This window comes from Oenanthe melanoleuca, chromosome 1A, assembly GCF_029582105.1.
Source record: "Oenanthe melanoleuca isolate GR-GAL-2019-014 chromosome 1A, OMel1.0, whole genome shotgun sequence".
Taxonomy (NCBI): Eukaryota; Metazoa; Chordata; class Aves; order Passeriformes; family Muscicapidae; genus Oenanthe; species Oenanthe melanoleuca.
In genome coordinates this window covers 41,805,971-41,828,641 of record NC_079334.1, presented here as the reverse complement: position 1 = coordinate 41,828,641, position 22,671 = coordinate 41,805,971, and the positions used below count along the sequence as shown (strand labels likewise).

The following is a 22,671-nucleotide window of genomic DNA, read 5'->3' as shown; positions in this document are numbered from 1 at the left end:
TGCTTGAAGTCTGTGATGTGATACTGAGCCACCAGCTGTGATGTACTGACAACAGTGTAGTCATGGAGATCATCAACCTGCTCTATTCCCAGTGGAACAGATAAAAGGGGAACCTCTGGGAAAACTGGTTAGTGTAAAAGTGTTTGGAATCTGCACTTCAATGATTTATTTATACTTGCAAAAACATCAAAAAACAGGGAAAAAAACCTGCCTTTCTTTATTCCCCCAAGCACTCAAGGAAAATTTATGCAAAATATATAACTGAAGAAAAGTTTCCCTGTATCCCTTCCTCCTGCACCCTAATGAGTCTGTTTCCCCAGAGTAAAATTCCCAGTTATGCTTTACAATCTCATTAATAAGAAGAGAACTTGACCTGCAATCTATAAATCATTGTTGACCAAAGCCTCACACTAACAAACAAAGCCTCTCCTTAGGCCTCCCTATACATCACAGGCTTTATCCACCACAAAAGCCTGCCAGAACAAATGAGAGTGGTACTAAATCAGTAATTATGGGCTGTTATGAGAAGAGGCTACTCCTGGAATTGAGGATTCTTTATGGATGGCGTCCTGCCTCCAGCCGTTTCCCTTAAAACTTGACAGTGTCTAACACCAGTGATCTCCCTGCTCACACTTAGAGAGGTATATGGTAGCCAAGGAGATGTCTGGTGTTAGACACTATTGAATTTTAAGGGAAGTGCTAAAACTCTTGCAGGATTTTTTGCAGCACATATCATTAATTACCCAGGAAGAAAGGGAACAGGACCATGAAAAGCTTTATTTATAAATAAAAGTAGTTCATAAATACATTAAAAATTACCCTGAACACAAGAGTGGAGTAGATTACACCTACAATTTAAAATAAAACAAAACCCCCATGCCTTTATGTGAATAAAACAGGGCATCACAAAATAAGCAGATGCTACTCAGTAATTAAGGAACTATAAAAATGAACAGTGACCAATCACAGCAATCAATAACATTAAAGAGTTAAATGAGGGTTTGAAACCTTTAGAACAAACATAACCTGTTCTGCACCTGGAACAAAGGAAAAGAAGCTCTGCCCATTTACTTCATCATCCCTCCACCATCAAGTCCTACTTTTCTCACTTTCTACCTCTGAGATCAGGCAGATCCTTCCACAGCCATTTCCTACCTAAGTTTAGTCCTGTCTTTAGATATTGCTCACTTTGTCTCTCCTGTACTCAACCCATCCCTTCACCCATCAGCACTTACACCTTAAAAGAAAAAGAACAGAGAATAACTTAGAAGCAAGATCCTACCAGCCTACTCAGCTGTGAAAGTAGTGGGCTTTTTTTTATTTCCACCACCAAACACACTGCCTTCCCAACTTCTCAAATGTTTGGTATGCTAACACTTCCTGGCTCATTGCTCTAATAAAAATATTCCCAGTAGGGTCTTTCACACGTCCATATTTCCTTTCAGCTTCCCTTCATTTTCACCTACAGCCTGGTTTCAATATCTTGTATGCTTTGGTTTCCATAACACTATCTTCTAGGTGTCTCTTTTTGTGCAAACCCTTTCTCACATGCTGTCTGAGGTGATAAAATATCTTGGGGCTCTGGCACAGCCCTTGCTCCTCCTCCTCTCACTACTATTTCTAGACTCTCCATCACTTGTCAAGCCTATGGTTTTACTACTGCTGTTACCTCCAGTGAGCCAAAAACAATCATTGCACTTTTGTTTTGCTTTGCTCTTTTAAATCCACTGCAGCAGATTTTTCAACTGACATATTCCACAAAGGATTCAACCATCAACTTCAGTCAAAACTGTGTATATAATCACAGTGTCCCACATTATTTATTCCAGCTGACAGTGCCACCATAGTTATCACTCCTACTCTCTATAGATACTTTTCAGCCTTTTCTTCTCTTTACACCCTGTGCTTTTGGTTTACCAACAGGCAATAAAAAGCCTGGCTACAACAGCAAATTTATCAAGAGGTAACATGCATACAATCTACGTCCAAAATTGTTCTTTGCTCTTGGGGAGTTATATTACTTTATATTATTTTTGTCTGCCTTTCCAGACCTGTGTGTCTCACCTCCCCCAAAGAGAAAAGCACTAGAACCTAAGGAATCACAATCAATCTAGCCCTGTGAATCAACTATTAGAACATACCCCTCATACTGAGTTAAAGCATACAAAAATTACCTCAAGCATACACAAAAAAAAGAGTAAAAATAACCTTCCATTATTCCCACCATGCTGGTCCCAAAAAAGAAATTGGTTGCTAATAACTCACGTAGCAACGAGTAGGGAGGGTAAGAATTGGGCAGTTATTAGTGTATACTGATTTTTATTCAATTATTAACAGACCTGTAGAGAAACTGGGTGAGTTGGATTATAAGTATTAGCACTCTTGTAAGTAAACTAATAAGATGTTGTTATACTTTGATTAGACTGATAAAGCATTAGACTAAAAATAAATTCTAAGTATTTGTTCTTCACACAGGGCATGTTCTCTCCTAGCCCATAACTAAACTGCACAGATAACACACACACATTGGACACATCTTGGTGCTTTTCCCTTCATGCTATTTTAAATCTCTAATCTTTGCTTAAGTCCACTATTTCTCTGACCATCTCCTGCAGCCTATGAGAAGGCCATCAGGAAAAAAATACTTGAAATAAAATCAAAGTCACTCAAGGTCTATGTTCCTTGACAAAAGTTATATATAGCTTTGCAAGGACACAATACAACATTACAGCATTTCAGAAATATCATTTTTAACAGTACAAAGAGTTGTTTTTATTTCAACTTGCCCCAGTTTTTGGAAAGGAAGACAGACTGTTGAGATAAAACTTGTCCTTGTTAAAACATGCAGTAGGAGATATTGTTCAACAGCTACTCAAGAATGTGAGGCTCTTGGAAGAAATTGAAATCTTTATCTTGGTCTTGTGAAAACAACACTGGACTCCACACACATCATGTAGTTTTAAAAATACATATCACAGGAAAAATTTGAAAACAAATATTGTCTGCCATCATGGAATGTTTTACTTGGCAAACTGCATCTTCTTGCTATTTAATATCTTATAATTAATTCATATAGTAGTGTATATGTGATGAAACAAGTAATTATACATAGTTAATTGTCAGACATGAAAGCATCCCAGGGGGTCTTTCCTTAGGTTTCAAATAACTAGTCTGACACAGTTGCATACTGAGAATAAAAAGGATGTTGTATATGACTAATTAGTCAATTCTGAAAACCAGAACAACTTACTGACACTCCAGCTCATGATCCAATCCCCTCCTCAGTTACTTAGCTAGAAACAGATCTTTAAATCAGAATTGCAAATAAGATTTTTCTTTTCTTCATTTAAGTATGACAGCCTCTCATTTTGAACGTGAATGTCAAGAATTTCAAATAGTAGCCACTCATCATGGTTTTGTTTTCCCCTATTTTAAAAGGGTAAGAAGGAGCATTAATATTTTTATACAGAGACTACAAGTATCTATTGGGTTCTTCTCAGGAAGACATGCCACAGATTGTACTGCATATTTCAAAACTCTCTGGAAAGACAAAAATTTCACTGGAAGACAGTGAAGACAGTACCTGTAAGCAGTGGCAAGGCCCCCATGTGTGGTTAGACTGAATTTGGGTCTAAACCATGCAGCATATCCTTGCCAGCTACCTGGTAGATTACTGCCTCCTCTGTAGAAAAGTGCTGATATCACAACTCAGCTGTCCCTCAAACTGTGCCAAACTAATTACAAGTACATAACAGATACAAACACTGGGGCTGCTATTGCTCTGAAAGAATGTTCATTTTAAATTCAGTTTGCCTTAATTCAAGGTATTTCTGTGTCTTTGTTAGAACCTTTGGGAATCCAGCCTTTATGCATTGTTAAGACAAGTCACCGTTTTAGACTGAGGTTTTAAAAGTTACTAAAGAAACCCAACCATTTGGCTGTGGATACTTTTCACACAGAGAAAGTACCTAATTTTTTCAGTAGTCACCTCTCAGCTAACAGTGAAAACTGGACCAAAAGTAAAACAAGAACAAAACTAAGGCTTTATTTTCTTTACTCTTTTGCTTGCATGTCTGCTTAATTTGTATGGAAACGTTCACCTTAATTTCTCATCTGAAGACAAATTACATCATATGTTTTTATTGCTAGTGGAAAAGGGCTGCTCCCAGTGCAATAAAACCTCTCCCTACCAGATACTAGCAGCAAAGTTTAGAAGAGCTTTCAGGAAGCTCCCTTCATATGATTAGCTTCAGCTGTTTGTTTTTTTCTTAACTGTAGTAACATCATTTTCAGTCCTGGCTATGGCTGGATGATAGAATCATTCCAAACATAATTAATGTAGAAGTAAATAAAATCAAGTATCACTGAATCACATCCTACAATTTGTACCCATAGATATTATCCCACTGCTACAAGTTGTGGCACAATCTGTACCTCAGTATGAACCACAATTTATGAACTGGTGTCAGGGATACTGCTTGTGCACTTTAAGTTAGCATGAAACTTTATTATTTTCCTCAATTAAAGCTAGTGCAGACAAGATTCATTGGTCCTGCTCTGACACACTGACACAATAAAACTGCTTCCTTAATTCTTCATATTAAGATTTCTCACTAACATAATGATGGAAATAAGATGACAGTGCTTTTGATGAGAAAATATATCAATAATTGATAATATATTAATACTATTTAATATTAATATTTCATTTTTATATTAATACTATTTAGTTAGTTGTTAATAGAAATTTGGAAATAACATTCTGCACTCCTGGAGTGAAAGTTTCTTTCTGCTTGATTGGTTTCCCAACCCAACCCACTCAAGCAAACTGCCAGCTGATGGAGATGGAAATCTTTATTTCTTAGCTGTATGTGATACTATTGACACTTTTCACTTCCAAAAGATACTTTTTCTTTGAAGAGGGAAATGTGAGTAACCTTCCCAGGTTCACAAAGCTGACACTACTGTAGAGCTTTTAAGTAGGACTCTTACTCAAAAAAAAGGTGCATACCATGAAGACAGCAAAGCTAGCAAATAGCTCAGTAATGTCTATTAAAGACCCAGAGGACTTAATAGAATATATTCTAACACTCTGAGGTTTATTATGGAAGTCTCTTACTTACACTCTCCCAAAATTACATTTAATTTAAGAAAAAATATGTTGTTGGTAGCCATACGATGCAGCATGCATCCCACTGCCATTTGATTATAGCTATTTATTCTTTAAAAGATTTCTTCTCTTCACTACAATCCGTGGAAGTCAGATTAATTCTGAAAATGTACTTTACTTTTGTAATCCAGTAGTTAAAACCAACAAGATTAACAAGAAGATTAACAAGAGATTGTACTAATTAGGTAAGTGAAGAAGTGCACTATTCATATTGTTGGGGAAGAGGGTTAAATAATGTATGAGTATCTTTAAGCATACACAGGGATAAATCAGTAAATCTTTCCAAACAGAATAATAACATGCAACCATGAGCTGAGGGACACCTGATAAGGTCTAACCAAGTGTCACTTCTGGAAAGAGGCAATTTCTCCTCTAAGAACTCCTGCTTTCTTCCCTCCACTGACAATGACTCAAATCAAGCCAGCTTATTCAAAAGCAGATTTCTCAACAGAAAACCTTCTCCCCTCGAGGGACAATCATCAGTGAAGCTGATGCAATACGCAAATCCAGACAAAGTCATTCAGTCTTTGGTCTAATTTCATCTGCTACACTTGAAACTGGGACAAACATGACAACAGCAAAGAAACTGGAAGAGTTACTGAGGGAAAAGAATAAATTAGAATATAAATGGAAAATTGTTTCACAAAAAATTGTTCTAAGTTAACTATGTTGTATACTGTGTAAATAGAACAACTAAATTTCCAAATATCAAAAAATAAACATTATGGTCCACACACCCATAACATACATTTGTGATGGGTAAAGGGCTGACCCTTGTCAGCAATTTAGCACCCAGCATCTCCTTTCTTGCTCAACCCTCCAATGGGATGGAGGGATTAACAAAAAGAGCAAAAGTGAGAAAAAACTCATAAGTTGATATAAAGACCATATAATAAGTGAAGGGAGATAGGAGGGAAAAAGGATTCAAAGGTAACAACTCTCCAGCTACCACCAGCAGACTGATGCCCAACCAATCTCTGAGAAACAGCCACACTGTACTCCTGTTTTCACTACTGAGATGACATCACAAACCTAAGCCACAGCACCACACAGGCCACAAAGAAATTCAACTCTATTGAAGCCAAGACAGATATGTGATGTAAAATAGCCTCTGATTCAGGAAAAATCCTCTTGATAAGTAAATAATGCAGTTTTCTCAGGTCATGTTCTGTCTTGGTCTCCACAAAAATCACCATATTCTTCTGTCTTCTTTCTTGAGCTTCCTCTGCTCTCTATTTAATCAGCAATCCTTGGCAGTACTTCTGAACTGAAATCAGATTTTGCACAGAGATAGTCAAAATATGCTCCTCTAGATGCATCACCTTGGTATCCAAGAGTCACAACCTTTATCCTGAAAAGCCTTTTCAGCATAACTCCACCATCATAAAAGCAGTGGGTATGGAACATTCTTTGAAATGTATTCCAGAGGGTAATCTTCAATTTGAGAGTACTGCAGATGTGGCTTTGGGAAAAACTAATTACACTTCACCAGAACACCTGTTGTAATAAGCTGCTGATGTTAGGCAGGATGCTGTATTAAAAGCACCTACACCTGGGCAGCACAGCATAATCCATATTACACAACCTGCCCACAAAGTATCTCAAACTGCATAATAGCCTGAGGCAGAAAATATATTTAAAACTATTTGCAATAAGGCTTCCAGCATGTAAATTAAGAAATACCAATTCTTTAAGTATTGCTTTACAGAGTACTATGAGGGAAAGCTGAATGTGATGTAAATATTAATATATATTATTATAATATTACAGAAAGTTATCCACCATAAAAGTATCTAGAGACACCACACAGCTTTGGAAAAGCACTGGTTCATTCTAGGACAGAAGCCAAGCTCTTCCATCATTCAGGTAAAATTTATGCAGCTTTTCCAGACCCACACTGAAATCAGCTTGGAGTGTTTTTATTTTTGTTCTTCTCCTTAAGGAAAAGTTCTGCAAATGGGAGCATCACTACTTCCTTTTTTTCTTTCAATTTTGATGGTGCTGGAGCACAAAGCAGGATTGTACTTAGTGAAACTTGGCTCTAACACAGAGCCAATGACATCCAATTTTGCAGTATACCTGAAGTTTGCTCAGTGCAAACACAGAAACAGCTCTCATGTCTATGGGCTCTAGCCATTACAAAAAACCTTCTCTGAAAGGCTTTGTGCTAACTCGACATCTCTACACCTGGCATTGCTTGCAATTAAAGACTGAATAATAGCAGAGTGAAGAAAGGGCATCCACTGAGAAAGGCAGGTTGGGACTATTTCAGCCTTTCAAGATGAGCCAAAGGACTCTGAAAAGACTTTGTGTTACACTATTGTTATTGTGCCTTTTGCTGTTTGTTAGTTTAGTATATAAAGAGTCTCTTTCCAGAAATAAAAACCTTTACTCAATGAGACATTTGAACTAGAAAAAGGATGCAGTAATAAAAGCACAACTTTGAAGAAACATGGGCACTTCAGTCTCTTGTCCCTTCCACAAAAACAATCCCAAAGTTTTAATTTGTAGCCTTATTTTCCATCCCCCCAGCAGATGACCCTCAGAGTCAGTCAGGGATGGACATCCAAGGCCAGGTCTGGACCCATGTACCAGCTGTGCACAGCTCAGGTGTGGCCAAGCCAGCACTGCAGCTACAGCACAGAGCCAGCAGCAATGCCAGGCTGGTGTCCCTGTTCAGGCAGCTCCACCTGGCTGGGAGAGCCTCTTGGGAAGTGACCCAACCTCCTGAGCTTTTCTCACCTTCCTAGTGTAACTTACTCCCGTTACCTCCAACATCAGCAAGTGTTCTTGCATCAGGAGCATTTTTAAGTGACAATTTAATGCCTTCAAATGTAATGAGCAAAATTATGTTTATGTAAATAATATGCCCCAATCTTTTATTCACTTATGGATGTTCTCTGAAAGAAGTTAAGCAGATTCATAATTATCACCCAGAACCAATGCAATTTGCCCATACAGAAACAATTGGGCCAAGAAATCTTCTCAAAAAAATCATCATACTGAAATCAGGTACTGCACAAATTGGTAAATCCTCTTATAATAAGAATGCATCAGACTCACATATGATAATCTACTGTGTCCTCATCAAACATTTCACTCTCAGTTCTGATAAAAAAAGTTTCTTTTTTTTTTTTTTATTTTTGCTTATGGCAAGTTACACACAATGTGAGAGACATGTTGATCACTAAGAAGGTGTCATTTGTTTTTTTGCTTTTATTTGGCAGTGACAATAGAGCTTCAGGGAAAAAAAAAAAAAAACTCTTAAAGCCCCTAAATTCACCATGACTCCATTGCTCCAGTGACTCCCTCAAACAGGGAATGGCTGATGAGTTCCCAGGAACACAGATCCACAGCCTAAGCCACAGCAGTCTCCAGGGACTATGGGATAAAAAGTGGTTGATGCTACAAGTTACGCAGCAGGTCCTGATGTCAGATACCTCCTGGAACATGATGAGGAGCAAGGGATTTGTTTCTGTAAGATTTTTAGTTCTGCTTCTCAAAACTGGCTTACATCAGAAGGCTTACCACAAAAATTAAGTAGAGATGTATATAAAGTTGAATTAATTATATTCTCCTTTCCGAAGAACAGACACGAATTCTCAGAGGTAAATCTACAGATGAGCATTCCCACTGACATTAATGCAGCTACTAACTCAAGCTAGCTGCAGGCATTAACTTTGGCAGAGTTCAGCCAAAGGAACAATCTTAAAAGACCTCTATTTGTCCCATTTATTGTGCATCACCAGAGAATAACACAGGTATTAGGTGGGACTGAAGAGTACCTTAAACTACATCTACTCACAGATGCTTGACTTTCCATTTAATCTGAACAGAACTGCCTATTAGTCAAAGCCCATCCTTCTGCCAGCACTTAAGCTTTATACTTTATGGTAAGAATGGCCTCACAGCACTCTGATATTATGTGTTTACAGAATCAGGGTTTTCGTGAGGCAGAGCAACAGTGAGCACAAACACAGAGAGACTGTGCAGAGGATTTTGGCTTTCACTGCTGGAGTGGGGATGGGTTCCTTTCACCTGATGATGCTAAACTGTATAGATGATTCTCTTCTGGTTAAGTAGCTTGTTGCTCCCTGATCCCAAGAGAGCAAATAATGAACAAATATGATGAACATTTACTCATTGTGATTAACAATACTGGAATCTAGTCTACAGCATTTCTTACTTCCTGGGGAGAGAGAACATGCAGCAGTGAAAAGAGAAACTAAATGCTACACTAATATGTTTTTCAAACGGTTGAATTTAGATTGCCTAAGTATCTGAATATCATTGACAAAAAGGAAATTTTCCTATGGAAGCACGTTTCTAATTCAAGACCTCAGCCATATCAACAGGTCACCTCCATGCCAATCAGATTATTTTATTTTCTTTTAAGGAACTTAATTGGAGAAATTATTTTAGTTGATCAACACGCTGCACATCTAATTCATGATATTGAATACATCCACCCCTTTGACAGCTGGTGAATCAATAGTCTCATCCCACAGTAAGTGGGACAGAAGTGCCAAGCCTGTGCTCCAGGCATCACCTTCACAGTAGGCATTGTCCTCCCGGAGCGCTCGGAAGCCGTCCCGGCAGCTGCACACTGCTCTGTCCTCCAGGTTTCTGCACACTGAATGCTCCATACAGCTGTGTCCTTCAGTGCAGAAGTCATGGCCTGCACAGAAACAAGCATCATTGAGGGTTAAAAAGAATCCAGGGATTACAAAAACGTACCTGTCAAGGACAGTCCTGTCTTTTTCTCATTTAGGTCAAAGAATACCTTTCTATTGTCTGGGAGATACAGAAAAATAAATTGTACCAAGCATGAAATGGATGAGAGGGGTAGTAAAGGCCACCTGAACAGACTGTCTCCAGGTCTTCAATTCAATTTCAGGTTATAGCACTGATCTGAAGCAGCTGGGTAGGAGGCTTGCTTAAATCCCCTTACTGTCTCCTTGTCATTGTTAATTACTTTTACAGGACATGTCTTAATTATATAGTTCTTGTCATTTTCTTTTTTTTGTTTGTTTGCTTGCACATTTATAAAAGAGCTTAACAGCTTAGACACTCAGCATCTCATTTACTAGTGATATTACTTTTAGCACTTTTAGTTCCCAGGTGTATTTATAAAATCCTATATTTAACCAAAAGTCTTTGATTAACATTGACTTGTTTTGCTTTACTCTCCCCTCATACCTTCCCTTCCTCCACTAACTGAATAGCTCTTCCCTCATTGCATAATTCTTTCCATTACAGAGAATTTTATTTTTAAATCTCACCTGTTAGCTCTCCCTATTTCTTATTCCTTTATTTTTTTTTTCCGTTTTTCCTGAGCGAGCCATTTTCCATTGAACCTTAATTATAAATTTTTAAGATTATGAAGTTCTTTTCCAGGCTGGAAAATCTAGATTAAACCTTTCTACTCTGTAGGCTTTTTTAAAAACTTCTGTTTGCTCTCATGAAATTTAATGATTTAATGTTGTTGAACAACATTAGCTGGTTCCATAAACTGACTTGAAGCTTCCACAGTTTCCAGAGCTGTATATAAAGATTGTGGAGCTTGTCTCCCTCCCTGTTTCCTCCTTAATTTTATTTATTTCAAGTTTCTTTCTCTCACTGAAGCATTAATTGATCTAGTAGCAGTAGTGTTTTCCAATAATTACTTTCTTCTCTCAAAACCACAGGAGACCTTGGGAATGTGGGCCAGGCTCAGGGGACCAGGACTGGTGTAACAGCAGCATCTCCAAATGTAATCTGGCATCAGGTGCAACACAAGCATCTTGCAAAATAGCCAAAATGTCTTTTTTGGCAGTAAAGATTATTAGTTTTATCATTCCACCTGGTTTCTGCTTATATTTTGCTGTGAAAAAGCTTCTAGCCCTAACCTCACAGAAGCTTAGTTAAACAAGGACTCCAAGCAGGACAGTGGCAGCAGAGATGCTTGGAGGTCAGGTCAAAGAGGTTTTTTGCACTTGGGCAGCTCAGGAACAGTGTGAAGCTACAGGAATGAAGCAAAAGAAGACAAGGAAGCAGTAGATCCCAGAAAGACAAAATCTTTTAGTACTGAGATCCAGTGATATGGTTATGATAGAAACATATGATATGGCAGGCCAATGTTCTTCTTCCTCCTGCTGTGGGCTGTTTCTCTAACATAAAGGTATGCTTAGGTAATGTTACTTAGACATTATCATTCACCACAGCTACCACAGTGATGGAATCTAACAAAGGACATTAAGGAGCAAAATACTCAACACTTTAAGTGTGCTAGAGGGTTTCCAATACACCTTGATGACAGCAGAAGCAAACTCTGGCCATGGTGACATCTGCTTTTTGCCTTTTTGCTGCCCTCCTCATTGAATCCTGTGTTCATGGAATAGCAAGAGGCTTATTTCTGGATTTCCTGGCTTGTTGGATTGTATCAGATTTTTACATTAACTACATGTCATCCAGAAAGCATGAGGGTTTTCATACTTTGATTATTAAGATTCTCAACACTCATACAGCAGCTGTATTAATAAACAAAATACATGCTACTGAATAATAGCCTACAGCAGCTTCTTGTTTAAAGAATAAGCTCCTCACCTCATGAGAAGCCAATCTAGCATAGCTCAGTGAGGATTGAAAATATTCAGAAAGCACTCAACTGACATATATTAAAATTTTCTAGCTATACCAGGCACAAGAAACATATCATCCTTTTCTCTAAGCTACAGAAGATTTTATAGAACATTATCATTTAAAAATCCTTTTGGACTGTGATAGACTTAAAGACCTGTTTTAAGTTCTTTTCTTCTACTTTCTTATCCCTCTGCTTGATGTCATTAATCATTTCCTTCCTGTTTGTGCTGAGTAGCACAGAAATAGCCATAGCTGCAATCTTCACTGATGTATACCTAAAATCAGTCCAAGAGCCTAAAACATTTCTTCATGCCAGGTATCAATTTATCTTATTTAGCTATAGAAAAATAGATGTAGTCACTTGAAGATGCAAATGCTAATAGCTTTGAAGATAGTGGTGTTAGTCCAGGTCAAAAGGGTGGGCCAAGGACTCAGAGCACTTCCTATACCTCTCTCCTTTGATAGAGACCAGACTGGGTTTAGCACCCAAAGGTGCTAAGCATACAAAAATATTTCCCAAAGTTTCTGCTTATAGATGTAGACTACAACCCCAGAGAGGTGAACAAGTTACCCAAGTACTTGAATGACTGCATAGCACCCCAGAAAGATGCTGGCACACATGAATATTTCTCCAGTATATTGAATTTCGACATTGGAGTGGGTAAAGGGTAGAAAAATCACTAATTATATATACGGTTTCTCAGATTTTCCACCTATTTTTGGCTGGAATAAAACACAAAAACTTGTTTCACAGAATTCACATTACTAAACATTTTCCAAACAATTTTCAGATGTTACAGTGCAGTTGTTACCTATTCAGTTTCCCAAGATCTATAGTGATCATCATTCACAGGAGTGTCCTAATCAAAATTATCAGAAAAAAAAGTCTGTTTGCAATCTGTAAGAATGAAAAATTACACTGAATTTATCTATATCTTGCTATTACCTTACCTTTACAGACTTTGCAGCAGCTGTGAGATAAAGGGATCTGTTGAGATTCTGGGCAGTTCAAAGGTGCACAGCTGTCTTTTGGAATTCGCTGCATTTTGTGGTCCTGTTAAATTGAGGGAATTGATTAATACTGTGAGATAGGAAATAAAGTAAGTTATAACTTTAGTGGAAAAAAAAACTCTAACTTTTGTGGAGTTTCAGGATTATAATGTACAAAAAACCCATGCCTAGGCCAAACTCCAGGTACCTTCAAAAACCATTTGAGAGGACAATATAGCATGATAAAAGCATCAGGAACTCTCCTATTTTCAAACCTTTTCAAGCAATCAGAAGTGTGGCAACAGCTCTCATTCTTCTCTTATCCTAGCTGTTAACTAACTTGCCTCAGAAGTTTCTCTTAGCATTATGCCTGAAAGAGTTACAATTATTTCTCAAAAACTGAGGCAGCAGATTCCAGAGTCAAGAGTCCTCATAACAAATACTCTAAAGAAGCTTGTTATATATACAGCAAGTAAAATCAAACTTTAACACCTCTGACCTCACTGCCATGGCAATAACACTGAAAGAAACTGGCACTGAGTCTCTATTAGGAAAGAGAAGGTTTTTCAGCTAAGTTTGCATCAGGCATCTAGAAGTGTACAATAGCACAAGATGGTACCTGAGCATCTTCAGGCACTCAGTGCAGGTCACATGAAATAATGGCCACACAAAATGCTTCCCTTAGCAACCTGTCTATCATGGGTGTGCCACCTTTAGACTCCCTCAGGCCACAAACAACGTAACTTGCAGTGATCTAGTCATGATAGGGCAAAGAAAGAAAACAAGGCAAACAGCATGTTCTCAGAGGCATCTGCCATAAAATAAGTGATGTGGTTAAAATAAGACCTCAGTGAACTAAAAACCTTGCATTCTGCATGCAAGAAAAGCATCTAAAATTATGTATATGCCATTGTATGTATGTGTGTACTATTATTATTGTTATTGGTCTAGCATTTAATTTTAAATCCTCTTTAAGCATGAAATATAAAGATGAACATGTACACAATGGCCAATGTCCAACTTACTGCTCAAACTTTACCTTAAACAATCTTGATAAAGAAACCAGCCCTAACCTCATAATACAATGAAGCAAACCAGACAGAGATGTGCTGTACACCAGAACAAACTAAACCCAGCGATCCTATAACCTAAATTAACCTTTGATAGAAGTCTGGATTTAATTTTAATCTTTTATAAATTCTAATTTGGAAGATAATTTTTCATTCATTTATGATATTCAGAGAAGTGCATGTCTACAGCATGCACAACTGCAGCAGCCAATAAAAACAAAACATGATGCTTTTAATTACATCCAGACAAAATGAAAAAATTCCATACATTGCCTTGATAACATCATTATAAGCCTTCAAGCATGAAACCAGTACCTGTGCCATTCCTATTAAAACCTCTTGACTTGAAGTCATTAATTATATCCTTTTATGAGAACTCTGGTAGTAATAAAATAATGCCCATCCATGAATTCCTAACTGATGAATGAAGTTTACAGTATATGGATTTTATGCTCTGAATTATCATTCACGAGGCTGTTCAGCAGAAACTGTGGGTACTTCAGTCCTTGAAAAAGCAGCATTTCAATCAGCCAAAGTTTCTGCTTATTATTTCTACCAAGACAGTGAGGCAGTCTACCAGAAAACAAGTCTAATCAACAAAACACAGACTAGTCCAGCCAACAGAGGCATTTCTTTTTCATACAGTATCACAATTGTCAGCTGCAAGGAACACAAGGCAAGGTCACATAACTTTTGGTCATTATTAATTATATCCATTGACTAATCATAGAATTCATGTCCTGGGTGCCATGTTGAAAATAAAAGCTCATAGCCCTAAAAAGCCTACAGATGAACCCAAAATTATTTCTGGTCAGCTTCTCCTTCCCATTCTCAAAAGGTTTTCAAAGCCCTTACTGCAGGAATTAATCTCATGAAGACTAAAATCCATAGCAGTTAGACAAGAGTTCCCAGTTCTTCTTTGTAAGATACACTTTTTAACAACTGTATGAAAATGTCTGAGATTCCCAGAAACTGGTCTGATGGACAGCTGCATGGTGATAGGAGTTGCTTGCCTCTTTCTCTACTCTAGAAACATGTGCTCATGTTTTCAACTCCAGCCCACAGCCTGCAGCTCTCTAACCAGACAGGATTTTTCTCCATCCCTCCCCTGGACAGACAGCACACAACTCATGGCAGCAGTTTGTGTAATTCTTAACCCACAGCTGTCCCTGGGGTATATTTTGCCATTAAAGTGTATTTGTGCCCTGAAGAGCAGCTCTATTCATGCAGCAGGGCAAGACTGACTCTGCATCAAGTACGTTCTGTTTACAGATTGGAACCCCAAACTTACCCCATTTCTATCACTAGAAATACCAGATACCTGGTGTACCAGCTCTTTTTCTTCTTTTTCCTCTAAGAATGATCCTGAATTCCAAACTATGCCCCCACCACATTCAAGTATGTCTTACACCCGAGCAGATAATTTTGAACAATATCCCTGCAGATGGAAATATAAGGTAATCTACTGCTGTTTCATTACTGATGGTGAGGATGATACCCAGGAAAGAGAGAATGCTGCTTGATTGTCAAGCTGTATCAAAGCTTGCAGCTATGCAAAGTAAATTTATTTGCAAAAATTTGATGTGGAACTCAGACAAAATAAACACAGGACCTATTAGATGCCTTTTCTGTCACTTCCTAAGGTACACCCATCTGTATTTGAAAAGTTCCTTTCAGCATGACTTTGATATTTCTAACATGCAAGAATTTTTATTCCACCAAGAGTATTCTTACCTTGCACTCAAACAGAACACAGTCCCCTGAGCTTGAATACACAGTTTCTCTTTGTCCTTCAAAGTAGGTTCTGCCTTCAAATACACACACCGCTTCAGAGGGAAAAAAACAAAACAAAACAACAACACAATGATTTTGTATAAATATGTTGGCACACTGCTTATAGAACTGATACATTTTCTTAAAGAGAACTGCATTTCAAGATGAAAAAACTCTTTCAGCTGCAAGAATATTCTAAACACATCTGCAGGACTCTCAAATATAAGAAGAAAAAAAAAAATAAGAGGAGGAAAAAACCCCACAAAGTACCCAAAAAAGCAACAACATAATTTCAACACATAAGTTGAAAGGTGAAGGATGTAGAAGCAATATGGAGTACAGAGAGCTACTGGGATGGCAGGAGAGATGTGACACCAAGAAAGGTGACTGCCTGCAACACAGCTCAAGGTGCACAGGAAAATGGAGCTGTGGGAGCAGCACCAGTGGCATTAATACATAATTAGTTTCTTGAAGAGGAATGTTGCATGATGAAGGGTGATCACTGAAGCCACATGGTTATTTGTTATCACAGTCCTTTGATGTTTCATCACCCCACACGGTTATTTAAACATTATGGATTTGAATCTTGATTATCCTAGTTCTTTATCATTACTGCTGAAGCATATTAAAGTATTTTATTGTACAGTAACTGACTTTCCATGACTGTCTTTGTTTTTTTATCCCCCAGAAAAACAGGATCAAGTCTCCAATGATCAGTGACAGAGAGATGTCACTAGGATTGGTGTTTGTCACCAGCAGCACCAGGTTTTACAATAGCATGCTGACACAGCTCACACTGGATTGCTCACTAAAATTCCTATTCAGTATTTAAGACTTACATAAAACATCCTCACTGCAAACCATCTTGCCTTTTCTTTTAATGGGTCCATTAATGGAATTACATTTTGCAAAGTGTAAAGGGTGGGCAACATAACTGCTAGGTACAGAAAATCAGATGTCTGTTTCTGTTGCTTAGGACACAGTCAAGGCTCATCAAGTAAGCATAATAATGAAATAACAGGAGTAGGTTACAACTTTCAACTTCCAGGTTACATGTTAGAGGTCTAATTTCCTAATCATTGATATAAAGATGCAAATCAATTATAATTTCACAGAGAGATTTATCTATTCTGTTTAAATAGACTGCAATTTGTAGGCAATTTAAAAACACCTAAAAGTACAAGACTTTTTTGGTTTTTTTTATTTTGAATTACCTATATTAATTAGCATTACTGCATTTATTTTCATTTCTACTTTTCTTAACTTGCAGCTCTTTCTTATTGCTTCATCAGCATGTAAAAAAAAAGTAAAGGCTTGTAATTGATGATGAAAAATAAGTGATGGGTATAGCAACAAAAATGGGGTTTCTGAAACGCAAAAATATTAGTTATGTTATTAAATATAAATTATCTTGTCAGATATAAGCATCCAAAGTGCTCTCCCAGCCCTTATCTCAGTTCACTAACCCTTTGTTACATTCTCTCTTCCCTGTACAGCTGTGGAGGGGACCAAGAGAGTGGCTTTGGGAGGGGGTCCCTGGAGTCCAGCCAGGATCACCCCACTATATACTGAGCATGTGAGTCACAAAAGCTCAATACTGTGTCTCTTTCCTCTCCCCAAAATAAGCTCTTCTGGAAGTAGATGAAATAATTCTGATGCAAGAAATCTTTACCAGGGACTAGCAGATCATGAATCTAGGCAAGACAAGACAGTCATCCAGTCATGCATCTCACCTCCCATGCATTACAGGCCATGACACTAAACTGAAATATTCAAATATTAAGCCCTTTCCCTTGCCCTATACATTTCAAGTTTCTAAGAACAACTACTTGTGACAAGAAAAAATACAGCACAGCAATGCCTCAGTATCACACAATGGCAATGAACTATTAACTTAACACGTCCTCATGCTCCCAACAGGCAGACTATGACTGTTCACAGAAAAGGCAAAAGACATCAAAATCACTCGTCATTCTATCTTACAAGAAAATATGCTCCTGAAGCCAAACTACTCTGAACATATGAGACTACCCAGGCATCTTAAAAAAAAAAAAAAAAAAACAAAAACAAAAAACAAGACAACAAACCACCTCAAAGCACAGTCCACTGAATCCAATTTCCTTATTAATGGCAACAAACCTGATTCTTCAAAGAAACATTGAAAATAACATACACAGAAGAACCATCAAAAGAACACATCCAGCCTAGTGTGAAACCACAAAGCTATTTTTTTATTTCACACAACAGGCTTTGGAAATCTTTGAATATGAAACCATTCTAATGCAGTGACACAGTATCACAAACACTTGCTTTCAATAACAAAATCTACTCCTCTCTACAAGTCTTGGAAACAAGAAAAACTTAGAAATTCTGGGTCTGTGAGAGATGGCTCTGGCCAGATGGCCCTTGACCCTTTCCCATGTATCTTCATGCACCCAGAGATTATTTCTCAAAGGTTAGAACATGGCAGCAGAGTGCATGATTCAAGCCTGTGTGGATGCCAGAAATTTCAAGCAGAGCTCACATGCCCACCTCCACAACCACAACACTTGGCCATCATGCAGCTAGGAAAATTGTATCTCATCCACTGAACTTCCCTAAATAAACAATCCAAGGATTTTGCTGTGGCTTTGTCAGCAAGGTTATAATGTCTCCAGGTATCAGGGACCTGTCTATATAGAATGACCAAACCATGTTTGAGAAAAGAGACAAAATTCAATAAACAACAAATGCCCAATATAAAAGAATTAATTGAAAGTGAATTGAAAGCCTGTTGAGCTGAATAATCTAAGCACAAGCTTGAGCATGTTGTCTTATGGACTGCTGCTCTCACGGACAACATTCAAAAGGGGTATTTCTTCTTAAAATCATCAAACAGTAATACTTTCCTATTAGTGTTCTCTAAAATTCCATGATATTTGGGCAGCTCCTTCCATTATAAAGGAGCAAGAACTAAGGTATGCACTGTAGCTCCAATTTGGAGCACTACCACTTGTTTTTCTTTACTTCTCAACCATGCCAAAAACACACAGGCACTTCATCTACACCAGCACCACTGGCTCCTTGTATACCTATCTTGAGACACCCATGGGTTTAGCCGTGGTACAAGCTTGCCAGTGCACACTGTCTTTTCTTCTCCCAGTGCTGCCACAAATGCCTCTTTTCCCTCTCTCTTGCAAGCCCACTCCTCTTGCACTGCCCACTGAGGCAGCATTCTGACAAACAGCAAAGGGCAGAATTGCATCAGGCTACCTGGAGGCCTCTAAAGACTTTAAGATTGTCGGGTTAGATGAGTATTAACTTATAAAGATATCTAGAAAGACAAATCTACTAACTTTTTTCAGCACCTCTTTCATCCTAAGACATTGGCATCCACACCTCAGGCAGTGTGGAACAGAATGTTCCTCCTGGCTCCTGACAGCAACTGTCACAGCCAGTAAACATCCCACAATCCTGGTGATTCCTGTTGTTGTTTTCCTTCAGAAATAAAGATGTTTCAGCAACAAGAACACCTGATAATACTATGTAATTGGAAGTCCAGTGAAGATTTAATTTCTGCTTGGCTAGATGCCTCCCAGGATACTTTGATTAGTTTGTGATTGGTGTCTCTCTAGGGAAGCCTATCATCCTTCATCTTCCTAAGCCCTTTCATTCAATAGACTGAGTCTCAGTCAAGACATCACCTGATGATTACCTGTTCCAGATCTTGATAGTTATTGCCTATGTAGGATTTCATCTACAGCTGAATTATATCAACCATTTCCTCTTGCCATCAAATTTCCACATTCCCCCAGTATCTAAAATAATATATATTGTTCAAAGCACAGGTTTCTAAGAAGATGAAACAGGAGGCCTACAAAATTTGCTTAGAAATTCAACTGTTTTTGATCTATTTGTGTGCAGAAAGTGATCAAATATTATATTGGTAAGCATTTGTGTACAGGATCTAAAAAATTATTAGCAGGGTCTGCTTATATTCATGCAGCTGTATTAATAATGCAACTATCCTTTAGTATTATTTAACACATTGTGATGACATGGAATCATCTTGTTCTTCAAGCAAAAGCAATATTTCAGGAACCCACTTGCTGCTGTGTTTGTTCAATGAATTATCAACAGTTTGTTAAACCATCCCTTCTCTTCCACAACCTGTTCTTCCCCCCACTGGCCTCCAAATGATACTTCCCTTTTGTATTATTTTAGATGCCCATGAAAAATCCATGACACAGTGAATCCCTGCCTTCCTTTCAGTGAGTTGTCAGGATGTCAAGTAGCACATTTTCTCATTTCTGCACTTATCACCTTCACTGTCTAGACTGTGCATGCCTTCCTCTGAGGGAAGATACCTGTGGTAGCTCAGCTAGTTGGGATTCAGACTTATCACCAAGGGAAAGCAGAAAGTTTGGCATATTGACCACTCCTCAAACCACTTTAGTTTCTCGTATTCACAACTGCCCAATAAGTGGCAGATAGGGCTTGCAGTTTTGTTAAATTTGTCTGTAATTATGAATGGACAACCTAAAAACTGGTAATTAAGTCAATGTTCCTTCATTCTTTGTTCACTTATGTTGGTTGGTTGGTAGGGAGGAAACCCACCCAAAATTCTCTTACAGAAAACCCCCAAACCTGTCTCATTCACTTAGTTTTCCTACCTCCTCCTTGCAGTCTCTGATTACATTTTCTGCTGCTCAGAGATGAAGGCCTAGGCATTGTGTAAGTCCCATTAATCCTACTTTGCAAGCTTACATAGTGCAAAACCACAGTGTGGCTTTATCCTTAGAAGTACACACAGAGATAATTGTCACCTTCCTTGAATTCCTTTCTCTTGACAGCTACATCATTACTAGACATTGCTCTCACCCCTTTCTCTTTTATCTTTGATGGGATTTGGGCATTATTTCTTTGCTCATTTTCTGGAAAGCACAAACTCCTCTGTTACTGGAGTCAGTGAGGCTGCAGACTTACTCAATTTCATGCCATCTCCCTCAACAACTCAAAATTATTCCAAATTTCAAGCTGAAAAATATATTGCAAACTTTTCCAGTCAATCACTGATGAAAAGCTGCATATATCCACTTCTGCTTCCTCAGCTGACAAAAGAAAAATGTATTTGAAATTTTATCATGACAAGGAATCAATTACTATTTGTGTTTTACTTCTCATTAGCTGGAAAAGCTAAATGTTTCTATTACATTTAAAACACAAGTCATTGTTCTACACTAGTCTTAGAATCACTTAAGAGAATCTAGTGTGAGACACCTCCAACAATGCTAACAGGCAGGTTTAGTCAATCTGAAATCCTAAATTCCTTCCCCTACCTCTCATGTTTCCTGTATCTCCCAGGAAATGACATAATTCATCTATCCTAGCAGTTTTGTTGAGAAGTCTTCTATAGAATTCACCTGAATCCTGGGATACAGGCTCCTTGAGTCATCCTTAAAGACTAAACAGGTAATCTGAGCACTGAAAAAGCAGTGAAAACATGACTAAAAACTCTACTGACAACAGTTCAGCTGAGGCAAACAGAGCTAATAGATGAGTAAAACTTTTAAAGCAGGCTGCCAGACAAGGGAGTCTGGGACAGAGGCTGCAGCCAAAGCCAGTGGACACTAATTGTACAAATGGAAGCAAAGATCCCATCTGGACAATGTGTTTGATGTCATCTTCCCTTAAAAAGGGCATTACTGCTATTCACACTGCAAGCTTGATTAAACAGAGAGCCAAAACAGTTCTACTGACTGACCTGCAAAACCTTGGCTTTAGTGCAATGGACCATATTCTGCTTGTTAAAGAGAACTGGAGTATTCTGGGCTATAAAAAAAAACCACTTGGGCATGTGAACAAAATGCCCACCCATTTTATGACAAATTCACTATGCTGACAATCCAATACTCAAATAACTTTCACAGTGAAATGTCAAACTATAAAATCAAACACCTTAGACAAAAGCCTTAGAAAAGCAATTGAGGCCAATATTAATTAAATGACAACTGTATGACAATTATATTAGAGGTTTATAAATAGCACAACAGTCTGACAGACCAAGAGAACTCCAATGCAAATATTACAGGCCTGCTTAATCCTCATAATGATGGGATTAGACATTATCTGATAGATTCCTTGTATCAGCTATCTGCAACACCAGTGATATATTTAGTGAAGGTGCAAGTAGATATTTTATCAAATTATGACTTTTGTACTTTGTTCCACCTTCTCTCAGCTGGCCTGCTGGGCTAGCTGTAATAGACACTTTTTTGAAAACTTTGTTAACAGAAAAATAACAGAGTTTAGAAAACTAGACACCTCCCTAGAGTGCCTTATACTTCAAGACATGCTTAAATTCACCCATACACCCAATCAGAATGCCTTGAGTCACAGGCATTCATACAAGATGAAATTAAATGAAATGATTCAGATAGAGTATTGAGAATTTATGAAGTTAATGAAAAACTGCTAAAGACTTGCACACTTTTGAGTTAGTATTTTGAAATCTATGAGAGCTAAGCAGATACCATCAATTAGTATTAATTTACTACATAAAAAGAGGTTTGTGCTCTCTATTACCATAAGTGAAAACCATCCATGGACATGATATGGATGGGAACACACACCTACTCCTGCAGCAGTGTTTGCAGGGTGTCACTGTTACTCTGCTGCCCAGAGACTTCAAATGGGTGGCAGAGGGGAATTAAAATAATGCATTTTATTCATTAGGATATTTTGGCCAGATTTGCCATGAAGGAAAAGAGAGTGCACCAATTGCACATAATTTTAAAAGACACATTTAGACTACTAAGATGATAGCTTTCTGCAGCTTTGTGGACACAAATCATGTGAACATGTTCAGTAAAAAGCAAGTGCCTCTGAGCAGCAGCATTTTCCCAGTCTGACACTTTCATTTGGCAGCATTAAAAAAGATCCTATGCAGATTACAGTACTGCAAGCTCCACCACCATATAGTAAAGCTGGCATTTATTAGGGTGAAAAAGACTTGGAAGTGATGTTTCCACACTCCCAAGTCAAAGGTTCCACACAACTTCTGTTCCA

General features: G+C 38.0%; 1 protein-coding gene across 1 annotated transcript in view; it reads right to left on the bottom strand.

Moving 5' to 3' along the window:
- NELL2 (neural EGFL like 2) overlaps positions 1 to 22,671 on the bottom strand; it is a 133,403-nt gene that overhangs the window by 64,574 nt on the left and 46,158 nt on the right. Inside the window, exons 10-12 of the mRNA XM_056516275.1 lie at positions 15,586 to 15,677; positions 12,743 to 12,845; positions 9,720 to 9,848 (exon numbers count right to left, since the gene is read on the bottom strand). Of these exons, the coding sequence (XP_056372250.1) occupies positions 9,720 to 9,848; positions 12,743 to 12,845; positions 15,586 to 15,677 (324 nt within the window). The remainder of the gene's footprint in view (positions 1 to 9,719; positions 9,849 to 12,742; positions 12,846 to 15,585; positions 15,678 to 22,671) is intronic.